The sequence below is a fragment of the Crinia signifera genome, chromosome 7, assembly GCF_055691185.1.
Source record: "Crinia signifera chromosome 7, ASM5569118v1, whole genome shotgun sequence".
NCBI classification, from domain to species: Eukaryota; Metazoa; Chordata; class Amphibia; order Anura; family Myobatrachidae; genus Crinia; species Crinia signifera.
In genome coordinates, this window is record NC_139223.1 from 109232669 (window position 1) to 109246753 (window position 14085).

At 44.6% G+C, this 14085-nt stretch overlaps 1 protein-coding gene across 2 annotated transcripts in view; it reads left to right on the forward strand.

The window, feature by feature from the left end:
• HSPBAP1 (HSPB1 associated protein 1) overlaps nt 1-14085 on the forward strand; it is a 112527-nt gene that overhangs the window by 50363 nt on the left and 48079 nt on the right. For both annotated transcript variants that reach the window (XM_083153612.1, XM_083153611.1), the window contains exon 3: nt 4978-5162. In XM_083153612.1, the coding sequence (XP_083009738.1) occupies nt 4978-5162 (185 nt within the window). The remainder of the gene's footprint in view (nt 1-4977; nt 5163-14085) is intronic.

Sequence of the window (14085 nt, forward strand, 5' to 3'; positions counted from 1 at the left end):
TCCAGGGAATACCCAGGTACCATATGTCTGTACATGCACAGAAAATATTGCCTAAAGGGATTATACTGTATTGCATAAGTGTTTATTGTTGAAACTGCATCCCATGGACAAAAGACAGGTGACCTATGTCTAGTATTTAGTGTATATGGTATTTATACTTCCCCCTGAGTATACCCAGCCCCAGGCTCATTGAGCCAGTACTGGTTGCAAAATACTAGGGAAAAAATAAGAGGGATTCCCTGTATTTAAGCTCTGGTTCCAAAAATATGGAGGGCAGAAAAACTGGAGGTCCCCTGTATTTTGGAACCAGCACAGGCTCCAGCTGCCAGCGGTGTCATGCCACAACCGGGGGACACTTTTTACATAAGGTCCCCCAGCTGTCACATGTAAGTGACCTGGACAGGGGTACCTGGGGGAATGGGAACCCCCCCCAATAAGGGGTTCCCCCCAGGCTTCACCCATCCAGAGCTAAAGCCCGGGGTTGTCCCCGGCCTCCCAGGGCGGTGGATGCCATGCTGATATGTGTAAAATAGAATTGTCAAAAACACAAAGTAGGGTGTTATCTTTTTCTTTTATGTAAGGTGGTTTGTAGCATACCCCTATTAGCAATTTGTTTGATTTTATTGCTATTTCCAATTATGGCCCCAGTTTTATCCTCGACTATCCTCAAAGCTATTTTCATTAATCATTTTAGTTTTTTTTTCACACAAAGGCACACCTCCCTCTCCTATATTCCCTATCTTTTCTGAAAAGGATATATCCCTCCATGTTTAAAGCCCAGTCGTCTGTCTCATTGCACCACAGAGGCATATCTCTGGGAGGCAATGGAATCATCTGCCGTCAAGCTCCTGCTCACAAGGGGTACCTATAGTATCACTGCAAGTTTAAATCAGTTAATTGAAAGCCGTTGAAATCACATCTGTGGCTGACTCCCCTTCCTAGCTAGACATCACACTCTCTATATTCTAAACATCATTTTTGCAAGGGTCACATAAACGGTCTGGGTTGTGAAATATTAATGTGATATATATACATACACACACATGCATACATATATTTATATAAGGTGGTGTGTGTGTGTGTGTGTGGGGGGGGGCGGCACTAGAATGTATCTAATCTCTGTGGAACTGGGACGAACTTACGCCACTGTTGCACCATATCTGTCACAAACCCTAGTTAACATCCCCGTTTAAGACCGCGGTCTTTACCTTCCCGATGGTCCGCACTGCGGTTAAGGTCTCTGGTTGGCGCTGCTGCCTGGCGCGATGTCCATTGCATGCCCGCGGGTAGCCGGTGTTGTACCTTGTCGCCGACATGCCGGCTCCGGGCGGCATGGGTGCCACCATGACACTTCTGCTCACCTGACCAGTTTGACCAATCTCGCTGACCATCAGCCTGACCCCTGACCTACACACCTGTGTAGTAATCAAGGTGTGTCTGTCCTTTCCCCAGCATTGATTTGTGCCATGCCCGGCAGCCAATCACAGACAGGCAAGGGGGATATAGCTCAGGCCTGAGCATTACCTCGTTGTGTTGTACAATTGCTTTACCTGCTCCAGAGTTCTCCTGCGTTCAGTGAAAGTTCCCAAGACTCCAGAATTCCAGGCTCCCCTGTGTCCTTGTCTCCAGCGTTTCTCCAAGCTGCTATACTTACCTGGTTCATACCATCTCCAGAAGACTCCAGCGATACCATCCCTGCAGTCGAGTATTAGGTGTCTCGCTGAGCACCTTGCTGGCTCCTAAGTCAGTTACCACTATCAGTGACAATCAACATCTTGTCCTGATCCTGTCGACAGTCCCCGTCAACACCTGGGTTGACTCACAGTTATTGTGCTCCATAGAGACTATTACACCTCCGTCCTATCCAGCCAATACACCTGAGTGTACAGTACGTCACATCTCCGTCGACATCCCAAGTAGTCAGTCCTGCAGTTCCCAGACTGCTCATCCCTTACCCTGGTCTCTCAAGGCCATTCCAGGGTTCCATATCCCTAGTCCCAGCCTGCTTCCAGAGGACCAGGGCAGGGGGCCGCGACCTGCCTGTCAGACGCAGCTAAGTCCAAAGTCACCACGGTCACAGCCGGGAACACAAAAAGCCCCAGAGCTGACAATATCTGTTATACCAATTATATTGTAGTGGTCCCTTTAAGCCAAAGTTTCAAACTCAACCATCTTACCTGCCAGGCTTCTTGTATTGGCCAGTAAGCATGTCAATTTATAACACCTTTTTCCTTAGCAAGGTTTTTTTGTGTCCTGTTTGTGTTTCGGATTACTTTCTAAAAAGAATTTCTTTAAATTCGATAATTTTTTTTGCATAACAAACACCCGCCTCATATGCAGTGGCACTCGGGTCTCCCAAAAATAATGACACAAGTCAGAGGTAGTCTAACGACGTTTCCTTTCTCAGTGGAAATTTCTTCAGGTTACAAACAAACATACATAGAAGTACTCACCTTATACCCCTCCGGCAGTCACAGGAGAGCGTCATCCAGGGGCGTCATCCGGTCCGTCCGGCAGCGTGCGACGCCGGTCTATGACATCACCACGCACTATGCGCTGTATGTATATAAAAACTATGGCTGCATATCTTTAAACTGAAGAGAAGAAAATAGAGGGAAAGAAAACCACAATAGGAAATAGGAAAGAAAGAGAGAAAAATGGCAGAAAGAAAACATAATGAAAACTTATATAATGGCAAATCAATTTAGTATTAACCCTTTGAGAGAATGTGTGAATATTGACATGCAAACATTTTATTAATAATAATGACCTGTAATATTTACTTTCTATAGGAAATATCTTTTTTTTACACAAACATATTTTTTTTATTTGAATTTATATAACAAATGTTATAGAACACATGTGAGCGACTCATACTTTGTATATCTCTCACAGATATTGGCACTCAAAGGGTTAAGGACAGAAGAAATTTAAAAACCGTTGGCAATGTTTTTAAAAAAAGAAGGAAAAAAAATAAGCATAGAAATGTCTAGAGTACTTGTGTATTATCTGGGCGCCCAATATTTCCATCGTAGGGCATTGTACAATCAAAAATCTGTGCGATGCAATGCGACCCGAATTTTAAGTGTACAGGCACCCTGATGCCTGATTCCTATGTTAAATGCACCCCCAGACCCGATTTTTAATTGTACAGAAACCCTGATGGGTGATTAGTATGTGAAATGCCCCCCCCCCCCCCATTGTTAACGCCACCCCCACTATCAAAGCCAACCCGAAGCGTGCGAGCGCAGCGATCCCGCGTCCTCCGACCTTTTCATACCCCCACTATACACATCATCATGGAGTTGATTTTATATAGTCTGGCGAGCGCAGCGAGTCACCGAGCCCAAAGCGTGGTGTGCGCACGCGGATTAATTTAGCCCGAAGCGTGGCGAGGGGACGCGGATTACTTTACATGTATTCCGCGTCCCCGCGCGGGGCTCGCTGCGCTCACCACGCTTCGGGCTCGTATTCCGCGCCCACTTGCCACGCTTCGGGCTCGCCACACTATAGAAAATCAACTCCATGCCGACAAAATCCAACACAATCCAAACGAAATCCAACCGAAAACACCTCACGACACCTCACGATCACACCAGCTCTCTAATACACTTCTTCTCTCCTCACTAAATCACCTCAGAGTGAAATTCTGCCAGATGTGCCAGAGGGCGGGATTACAAATGGGCGGGAAGGGTTAAATCACATCGCATTGTATGGCATTGTATGCCATACAATGCGATGCGATTGTATAAAATTTTGGTTGTACAAGAACTCCCCGTTCATTTCAAGGGAAAATCGGGTCCCATCGCATACCAATGTATAGGGCATATGATGTGGTGCGTTGGGCGCCCAGATAATACACAAGTACCATGTCTAGAAAGAGACATTAATAGATCCTAAATCTGCACAATACTGCACCATCTGATTTTGTGTGGTCTGTTTATTTAGGCGAGCCAGGATATCTGTAGTTAAATCACCTCCTGCAGCTTGGTCACCCGTCTGTTCCATTCGGCCAGTGCTTATTGTCATGCTAGGTTTGGCTTGTGGAAATGGCAGGTGAGGAGGAGCTGAGGAAGTGGTGGTTGGAGTGAGGTGGAAGCTTGGTGGCTGTATGTAATGCTTTCTCATGTAAGAGGAATTGGAGAACTCTGGATGAAGACTGAGGAAAGCTGAATAAGGTTTTGAAGATTTAATGAAGAATTCTCACAAAACAATCATAACAATTGAAATAATATACAGTAGCACCAAAAGTAAACAATTAAAGTATATTGTGAAATAAAGGGGCCAATTAGGGACTGGAACTGCAACAGGGCTAGTAGGTATTGTAGGATGGTAAACTGTGAATGAAGACAAGGATGAGGTAGACCGAAGACTTGCAAGCTGTGTCTTGAAATATGATGATGAAGAACACTGGGCAGACTTTGCAAACTGTGACTTGGAATCTGGCTGGCAAGATAGGAGCTCTAAACCACAAACGGACCTCTGGACAGGAACAACTGCAGGTTAGGCAAGGGTTATCCAGGAGCACTAAGCGTGAGAACCTGACAGCATAAGGCAACCTGAAGCACTGGCAGGGAGCAATAGACTGAGTACCGTTTAGGAGGGCTGATTACATTGGATTGGCTGGGGAAAAAACCCTGGAAAGGGATTGGAGCAATCTTGGTCTTCAACATGGCTGCCACCATGTCGGAGACACCTGTGAAACCTAGGCACACCTCCAATAGCCTCCGCGACCTGCGTCTGAGGTGAGTCTCTGTGCGCTGACAGTAAGACTTTAGCAAAAACATGTTCTGAATCCCCCAGTTTTAGAGACAAAGTCCTCATTATTCCATTTTTGACCATCATGAGGGTCTTAAGTGCTTAAATGAGTTTTCCATGTAATCTCCAGTGTCCGCAAGAATATATTGATTATGAAAATCACAATATCTTTTAAGCCATTTTCCTGCATCTCACTGTCTCTCTTGTGTTTCATTGTAGAACCACAGTTTGAAACCCAGTGCGATTACATTAATGGAACCCTCAGACAGTTTTATGAATGGACCCAAGGAAATGCACGGGAGGAATCTGGACCCTTCAACCACTATGACAGGACTGAATTCTGGGCCTATGCAGACTACAAATACCTGGCTGTTCTATTTAATGATAGACCGGAAATACTGCAGGTAAACAGACCGATTTCCAGAGAGAGAGAGAGCGAGAGAGAGAAAGAAATAGAGATATACTGTATGTGTATGTGTGTGTGTATATATAATATATATTGTTACAGGGATCAATCACAAACACAGATGATGAATTGGTAGTTTATTCTCATCAGCAGGTACAGCATATCAGGTGACATTCATATATAGTTTGTATCACAGGCAGTAGCATACAGGCAAAGCAGACTCCTAAAAGGCTCCAATGGTCTCTAGACTAACCCACACCCCCAGCCTATCACTTGGTTAGATAGTCCACCATCGAGGGCCTTTGTTTAATGACCACCCCCAAGTGGAGACACAACTGTCACACTTGAGGGTGTATTAACACCTTGGAGCCGAAACGGGTCTTAGACATCCACTCACACATGAAGGAGGGCCCGAAGGCGTGACCAGGACAACGAGGTGAATGAAATAAAAAGTCTTTATTGGAATAATACAGAGACAGTGGTACTTTAACGATGAGCTGAAGATTGTGGGGAACAACACAGGAGACAAACTTGGAGAATAAACTGGAGTTGGATTTGAAGAATAAACTGGAACCGGACTTGGAGAATAAACGAGTTTGCTGATAACTGGCAGTAGGTGCAAATGACTGCCGCTGGAGTTCACTGATAACTGGCAGCAGGTGCAAATGACTGCGGCTGGAGTTCACTGTGGCAGGAACACAGGTTCCTGGAAGCACGGAGTAGCTGTGGCAGGAACACAGGTGCCTGGAAGCACGGAGTAGCTATGGCAGGACCACAGGTGCCTGGAAGCACAGAGAAGCTGTGGCAGAAACACAGGTGCCTGGAAGCACAGAGTAGTTGGAGGTAATGCAAGAGCACTGTAGAGAGTCAGGCTGTGCTGGAGCTGGTGTTAGCACTAGTAGACAGGACCATCCAACTGAATGGTTGACAATTGAAGCTCTAACAAAGTGCGGGAATCCTCCGAGCACTTTTATACCTGCAGGTGGGAGGAGACTTGGCTGGCCAATAACCAGGAGAGAAGCTGCAGTGGATTGGCTGGGAAAGTCTGTTTGCTAGCTGCATTGCTGAGGCCTATAACAAAAGTAGTAACGAGTGCAGCTGTAGTGAGCTGAGACATTAGGCAAGATTGCAGGTTTTGCTGCACAGCTGCAGCATCAGGTAATCACTGGAGAGACTGTGGGGAATCTGTGCTGTGATCTGCACACATACAATACTGAGGATATCCAAACTTGGAGCACAGTGACAATCTGGAGAGACACTTTAAAGGTAAAAATAGTGTTTGTTTTACCTGGATCGTGACAACAACATCATGTTGGATGATCTGTTTCTTTTCCGAGATGGCAGAAAACACATCTTGGTAGTGCTTCAACAAGCTCACCACTTCCCGTTTCTGATCAGGTGTAAGCGTGACTCAATGGGCACCTGGCAGTCTGGAAACTTTTTAGCTACCAAAGAGGGATGACTGGCATGTTCCTTCCAGGGTTTTAACAAATTTACATGGTAGATTTGTACCTCCCTCCTTCTATCCTCCTGTAGGACCCTGTAATTGACTGGTCCCACCGCCTCTATGATTTCATAAGGGCCCAGCCATTGGGCGGTATTCAATGTGAATACCTGCGAGGTGCAGCGAATCCTTTTTTGGATTCGCTGCACACTCGCCACGTTCCGGAGCCGGCGGGCTCCGGTATTCAACGAGTCAGGGGCAGCGAGCCCCTGACTGGCGAATATGCGCTCCTGCGGCGATTGCCGCAGGGAGCCTCAGGACGGTGCCAGGCAGAGAAATGGTAGTCTCTCTGCCTAGCCCAGACCTTTGTGGGGGGTTAGGTGTGCTCCCCGGGTGCCAGGCAGCACAGGCTGCCCCCCCGGGGGTGCCAGCAGGCGAGCGTATATTCACTACACAGGATCGTAATGATCGTGCAGTGAATATATGAATATGTAATGAGCGGCTCCGCTCTGGCGCCACCTGCTGGCTGCTGTGTAAAAAAAAAAATATATATTATTTTTAAAATTAAATATATATTCATGTGCTTACAGCACATGAATAAAAATAGCATGCCCCTCCTCAGAATAAAATTCCTGATTTTTTTACACCAAATGTAAAAAAACAAAACACTTTATTTTAAAAGTTCACATTCCACTTCACCATAAAAAGATAGCGATTGCTACTCGGTGAATCATGGCGAAAAAAACCTTCAAATGTATTCGCCATGTGGTCATTGAATAGGGTGATTCACCGTTTTTGACAGAAATTCGCCAAACAGCACAAATTCGCCATAAAAACCTGGCGAATCAGGCTCATTGAATACCGCCCATTGTGCATACATTTTGCTTTCTGTGGTGGGTACCAGCACTAACACTTTGTCTCCTGGGTTAAAGGACTGGTTTACTGAGGTAATGTCATACCTTTGCTTCTGACAATGTTGGGCCCTTTCCATGTGTTCGTTCAGGAGTTGCGCAATCTGCCTTAGACGACCAAATAACTGGGCCACAAACTGAACGACATTGGGATCCTGGCACTACTGGTCTTCCCACTCCTCTTTTAATAGATCTAAAATTCCTCTGGGCTGTCTCCCATAGAGGAGCTCAAAAGGACTAAACGCTGTAGAGGATTGGGGTACTTCTCTGACCGCAAACATCAAGTATGGTAAGAGTAGATCCCAATATCGTTTTTCTTGTGACTCTCTGACATCTTTATCATTTGCTTAAGGCAGTGGTTCCCAAACTGTGTGCCTAGGCACCCTGGAGTGCCTCAGGACACTTGCAGGGGTGCCTTGGGATGGTGGACCAAGATTAATTCATATTATTTATGGTCAATGTACCAGGCAAAGCCAGTGCTTGTGGCTGCCAATCATAATATATGTGGACAACTGTGACATATAAACACAATGCACTTAATTTAATATTTTTTTCGGAATTTCTCAATAAGAAGCATTTGGCCTAAGGGTACCTTGAAAATATTTTGATGCACTAGGGTGCCGTGATCCAAAAAAGTTTGGGAACCACTGGCTTAAGGGTTTTATGAAATCTTTCTACCAGCCCATCTGTTGCGGGTGGTACACTGAGGTGGTAATCCGATCTACTTTTAGCAACTGGCATAAATCCTTCATGAGTCTAGAAACAAAAGGGGTACCTTGGTCCGTTAAGACCTCTTTCGGTATCCCTAAGCAGGCATACATGGTTAGTAGCAATGGTGCCAGATTTCATATTGCACAGGGGTATAGCCTCTGGGTACCTGGTCGCATAATCAACTACCACCCATGTGTATTGGTGCCATTCAGCAGATTTTTCAAACGGCTCTTTCAGATCCATACCATTCCACTCAAAAGGCACGGAAATTATAGGGAGGGGTGCCAGTGGAGCCCTAGACTCCGGCTGTGGGGCTGTCCTTTCGCACACTGGGCATTCTTGACAATACTTCTTAACTGAAGCATAGATGCCAGGCCAAAAGAACCTTAGTTGGATGCGTTGGAGTGGTTTCTCCTCCCCCAGATGGCCACCCCACAAATGCATATATGCAGCTTCTAATACCAACTACTCCAGTTTTCGGGGAACTAAGAGCTGATCTACCCTTTTCCCTTGTATAGTAGCAACACAATATAGCAAATCATTTTTCAAAACAAAGTAGGGTACATCCTCTGATGTTAAAGCATCAGTTACCCTGCCATTACCCCCTTTAACAGTCTCAAAGGCATGTACCAAATTGCTATCATTGCGTTGAACTCTCCCAAAGTCCTGTAGTGATATTTTTTCGCCAACTAGGTTTCATTGGGCCTCAGACTCAGTCTCTTGGGGTGGTTCAGGACTGGCAGCATCTCTCCCGGATGCCAAACTTTGGTAGTCTCCGTTCTCTGGCCCCTGAATTGCATCAGTGGCTGATGGTTTGTTGGTGTCATGCCAGGTAACCAACTTTAATGGAAAGTCACAGCCAAGGATCAGCGGGTAAGGTGGTCTGGAGGTCACCGCCGATACTGCCTTTAATGACCGACCTTGAATGGTCAGAGGTAAGTAGACATGTGGACACGTGTTCCACATCGCCATGGATGCATAGCACCCTGACAGGAGGCTGGACTTTGTCAGCTCCTGGAGGAACCACGTTGACCGCAACAATGGTGAGTTCACTGCCGGTATCCACCAGGGCCCAGATCTCTTGGCCTTCCAACTGGGCCAGCACCGGAACAGGGAGGACTCTGCTTGGGATACACCCACAGCCACCATGCTGACCAATGGCCGAGCCATTTTCCCCGCACAGCAAACCATTGGCTCTCCTTGTTTCGGGTAGTTCCACCGCAAATGACCAGGCTCGCCGCACTCAAAGCACCCCAAGGTTGGCGCAGCCATTAGTTTGACCACTGGGACCTGAGTTCTGGGCTTGGGTATTGGAACGTATTCTGACCTGGCTTTAGTCAGCTTTCCCAGTGTCAGATGCCGCTCAATCACCACTGCCAGCATATAAAAAACTTCTGGGGATTGGCCTAAAGGGCCCCCTACTGCACCAAGTGGTCTAACACCTGCATAGCCTGGTCCATAGAAACATAGAATTTGACGGCAGATAAGAACCGCTTGGCCCATCTAGTCTGCCCCTTTTTTTAAACATGTTACCTCAAACCATATTTGATCCTTATTTTTTTGTAAGGATATCAATATGCTTATCCCAAGTATGTTTAAATTGTACTACTGTATTTGCGTCTACCACCTCTGATGGTAGGCTATTCCACTTATCTACTACTCTTTCTGTGAAAAAATTCTTCCTCACATTTCCCCTGAATCTTCCTCCCTCTAGTTTTAGTGCATGTCCTCGTGTTTTGTTGCTTCTCTTCCTGTGAAGAATGTCTCCCACCTGTATCTTGTTAAAACCCTTGATATATTTGAAAGTTTCTATCATGTCCCCCCTTTCCCTACTCTGCTCTAAAGTATACATATTAAGATCTTTTAGTCTTTCCTGGTACGTTTTGTGATGTAGGCCATGCACCATTTTAGTTGCTCTTCTTTGTACAGTCTCTAATGTATTTATATCCTTCTGGAGATATGGCCTCCAGAACTGAACACAATACTGTGTTCTGAGGTCGTACCAATACCTATACAGTGGCATTATTACTTCTTGCTTTCTACTGCTGATACCTCTCCCTATGCAACCAAGCATCTGACTTCCCTTCTTCATTGCTTTGTTACATTGCCTACCTGCTTTTAAGTCCCCTGAAATAGTGAAACCTAGATCCCTCTCTTCCTCAGTAGTTTCCATTATAGTGCCATTTATACTATATTGAGTCTTTGGATTTCTGAGACCCAAGTGCATGATTTTGCATTTTTTGGCATTAAACTGTAGTTGCCATTCTCTTGACCATTTCTCTAATCTACCTAGATCCTCAATCATTTGTTTTACCCCTCCTGGTGTGTCTACCCTGTTGTTTCATCTGCAAAAAGGCACATTTTACCCTCAGTTACATTTGCAATATCACCCATAAAGATATTAAAAAGCACCGGTCCAAGTACAGATCCCTGGGGTACTCCACTTGTAACCTTTCCCTCCTTTGACTGTACTCCGTTTACTACAACTCTCTGTTTTCTGTCCTGTCCTGCAACCACGCTCTTATCCATTCAACTATCTTAGAATTCAATCCCAAGCCTTCAAATTTTTTTAACAGTCTGCGATGTGGGACAGTGTCAAAAGCTTTACTAAAGTCTAGATAAGCTACATCTACAGCCCCACCTTGATCTATTACTTTAGTCACCCAGTCAAAAAAGTAAATAAGATTTGTTTGACATGATCTTCCCCCAGTAAACCTATGCTGTTTTGGATCCTGTAAATTGCTGGTTTTGAGATATTTTACAACTCTTTGTTTTAAGAGTGTTTCCATCAATTTCTCTACTACTGATGTAAGGCTCACTGGTCGATAGTTGCTTACCTCTTCATTGCTTCCACTTTTGTGCAGTGGGACTACATTCGCTGTTTTTAGTCCTCTGGGATTACTCCAGTAGCTAGTGACTGGTTAAATAATTCTGTTATTGGTTTTACCAGCTCCCCTTTAAGCTCTTTTAGTATCCTTGGATGTATCCCATCTGGCCCCATTGATTTATCCACTTTCAGTTTTGAGAGTTCTGTGAGGACTTTCTCCTCTGTAAATGTACTTGTCTCTCCCTCAGTTTTCTGACTATACTTGCAACTTAACTGTGGCCCCTTCCCCTCTCTTTCAGCAGTGAATACTGAGCAGAAATAATTATTAATATTATCTGCTATTACATTGTCCCCCTCAAGAAAACTTCCACTCTGTCTTCAGTCTAATTATTCCACTTTTTGTTTTTCTCTTTTCACTTATATACCTAAAAAAAGTTTCCCCCCTTTACCCACTGACTGGGCCATTTTCTCTTCAGCCTGTGCTTTTGCACATCTGATTACCTTCTTAGCCTCCTTCTGTCTAACAAGATACACCTCTTTGTCCTCATTCTTCTGCGTCTGCTTAAATTTCTTAAAGGCCAACTTTTTTGCTTTCACAATGCTTGCTACTTTTTTTGCAAACCACAATGGCTTTCTTTTTCTTGTGTTTTTCCTAACTCTTTTGACACAAAGTTCTGTTGCTTTTAGAATTGCACTTTTTAATTTTTCCCACTTATCCTGCACTCCTTCCAAGTTCTTCCACTCTGCCAAAGAATCCCTTACAGAGTTTCCCATCTCTACAAAATCAGCCTTCCTAAAATCTAACACCTTTGTTTTTGTGTGCGATGAGTCAGTCTCTGTCTTTATTTTGAATCATACTGCTTGATGGTCACTGGATCCCAGATTTTCACCCACATTTATGTCAGATATTCTGTCACCATTTGTAAGTATTAAGTCTAATATTGCGTCCTCACGAGTGGGCTCCCTCACCAATTGCTGGAGGGATTCTCCTTGCAAGGAATTCAGCATGTCCCTACTTCTGGTGGAACTTGCAACAGGCAGCTCCCAGTTTACATCAGGTAGATTAAAGTCTCCCATGATTATCACCTCTCCTTTTAATGCCATTTTATTGATGTCCTGCAATAGGCTCTTGTCTAGTTCCTCTTCCTGACCTGGTGGTCTGTAGATCACCCCTATACGAAGAATCGTCCAGTGCGACTACCTTCACAATCCTCACTGCAGAGTTTTTATCCAGCTGCAAATAGGCCCTTGCCAGCCTGGCTAGTTTGGCCAGCTCAATCCAGGTAGGCTCAGAGCCCTCCAGCTGCCAGTGATGAAACTCCTGTGCTTTTCTGGGCCCGTCACTCCAATCTTGTCCAGCATAGCCTTTTTCAGGCTATGATAGGAGCATGTCCCAGCCACAGTCATATCCACATACGCTTACTCTGCCTCCCCTGTTAAACAGTGAGCCAGCCTGTCAGACCATTCCTCTGCAGGCTATCCCAACCGCATGGCCGTGCGCTCAAAAGTGCAAATGAATGCCTCTATGTCATCAGCTGGTGTGAGCTTCAGTAGCCTCTCCCGCTCTGGGTCACTTTTTCTCATCGCCTTTAATTCCTCCTGAAATATCTGCATCTGCGCTTGCTGTCTTTCAGACATATTCTGCTGCCCAGCTGCCAGTTCAGCAAATTTTCCCAGTATTGCCTCTATATTGGCCTGCACTTCCCCTTTATGAGCAAACCTAGGTGGTTTAATATAACGTGCCCGGCTTATCAAATAGACCAAGCCGACACTTGCCTGCTTTGCTGGCTATTTAACATTCAATAGCAAACAGTCTGCTTATAATGAAATGGCCCTTTAAGGCTGCAAGCACAATGCATAACCACAGAAGAAGAAGAAAACATTGATCTCTCACCCACAGCTCATACTGTACACTGTGTACTGCTGAGGCTGTGGCTCTGTGCTTGCATTCTCCACCAATTGTGACAAGGATTGCAAACACAGGGTCTCAGATGAAGACTTTTGTTGTTTATTCTCAACAACAGGTTACAGCATAGCAGGTTAATTCATATGCAGTTGGTATTACAGGCAGTAGCATACAGGCTCTCTCAGCATAGCAGATTCTTGAAAGGCTCCAATGGTCCCTATGCTATAACACCCCCGACCTATCACTTGGGTAGATATTCCAACATCTAGATCAATGTGACCCTGGAAACCCTTAAATCAGGACATCCCTGGTGCTGCTGATTACACACCTGGAATTCTGCTACTGTACTAATACAAGTTGTTTTCACATCAAGTCCTCTGAGTGCCAGCCTCTTTGCTTCTATATATATATATATATATATATATATATATATATATCTCACTGAACATTTTATTTTTGAAAGTACAGGTATGAGTGAAATGTAACCTTTTTTATATCAGTGAGATTTGAATTTTTGCTGGCTTATTCTAATTTTGTAGTGTTGTTTTTTTTAAGGCAGTGGCATCACTAAAGAAAAAACAGTTACCAGAGTAACTGTAGGGGTGCCTGTGGGCCTTATTTTGGTTCATTCTTTCTGACAAAATCCTTCTTAGATGGACAAAACCATGTGCACTGCAGGGGGGGCAGATGTAACATGTGCAGAGAGAATTAGATTTGGGTGAGTAATTTTGTTTCTGTGCAGGGAAAATACTGACTGTTTTATTGTTACACTGCAATATAGATCTCACTTTGAAGTAAAACCCCACCAAAATCTAATTCTCTCTGCACAAGTAACACCTGCCCCACCTGCAGTGCACATGGTTTTGCCCATCTAAGAAGAATTTTGTCAGAAAGAATGAACCAAAATAAGGCCCTGTGTGAGTTGTTTTTGCCAGCAGCAATCAAAAAAAGGGATTGTCAGTCCCTATAAGGTAAAAAATGTATAAAGGGTATAGATTGCGCTTGATTGATGACAGAGCAAGGTCAAGTCGAAAAGCACTTTAATCGTACAATAGCACACTAAAATTAGCACAAATAAAATGTAATAATAGGTATAGTATAATACACAGTATTATGCAAAAA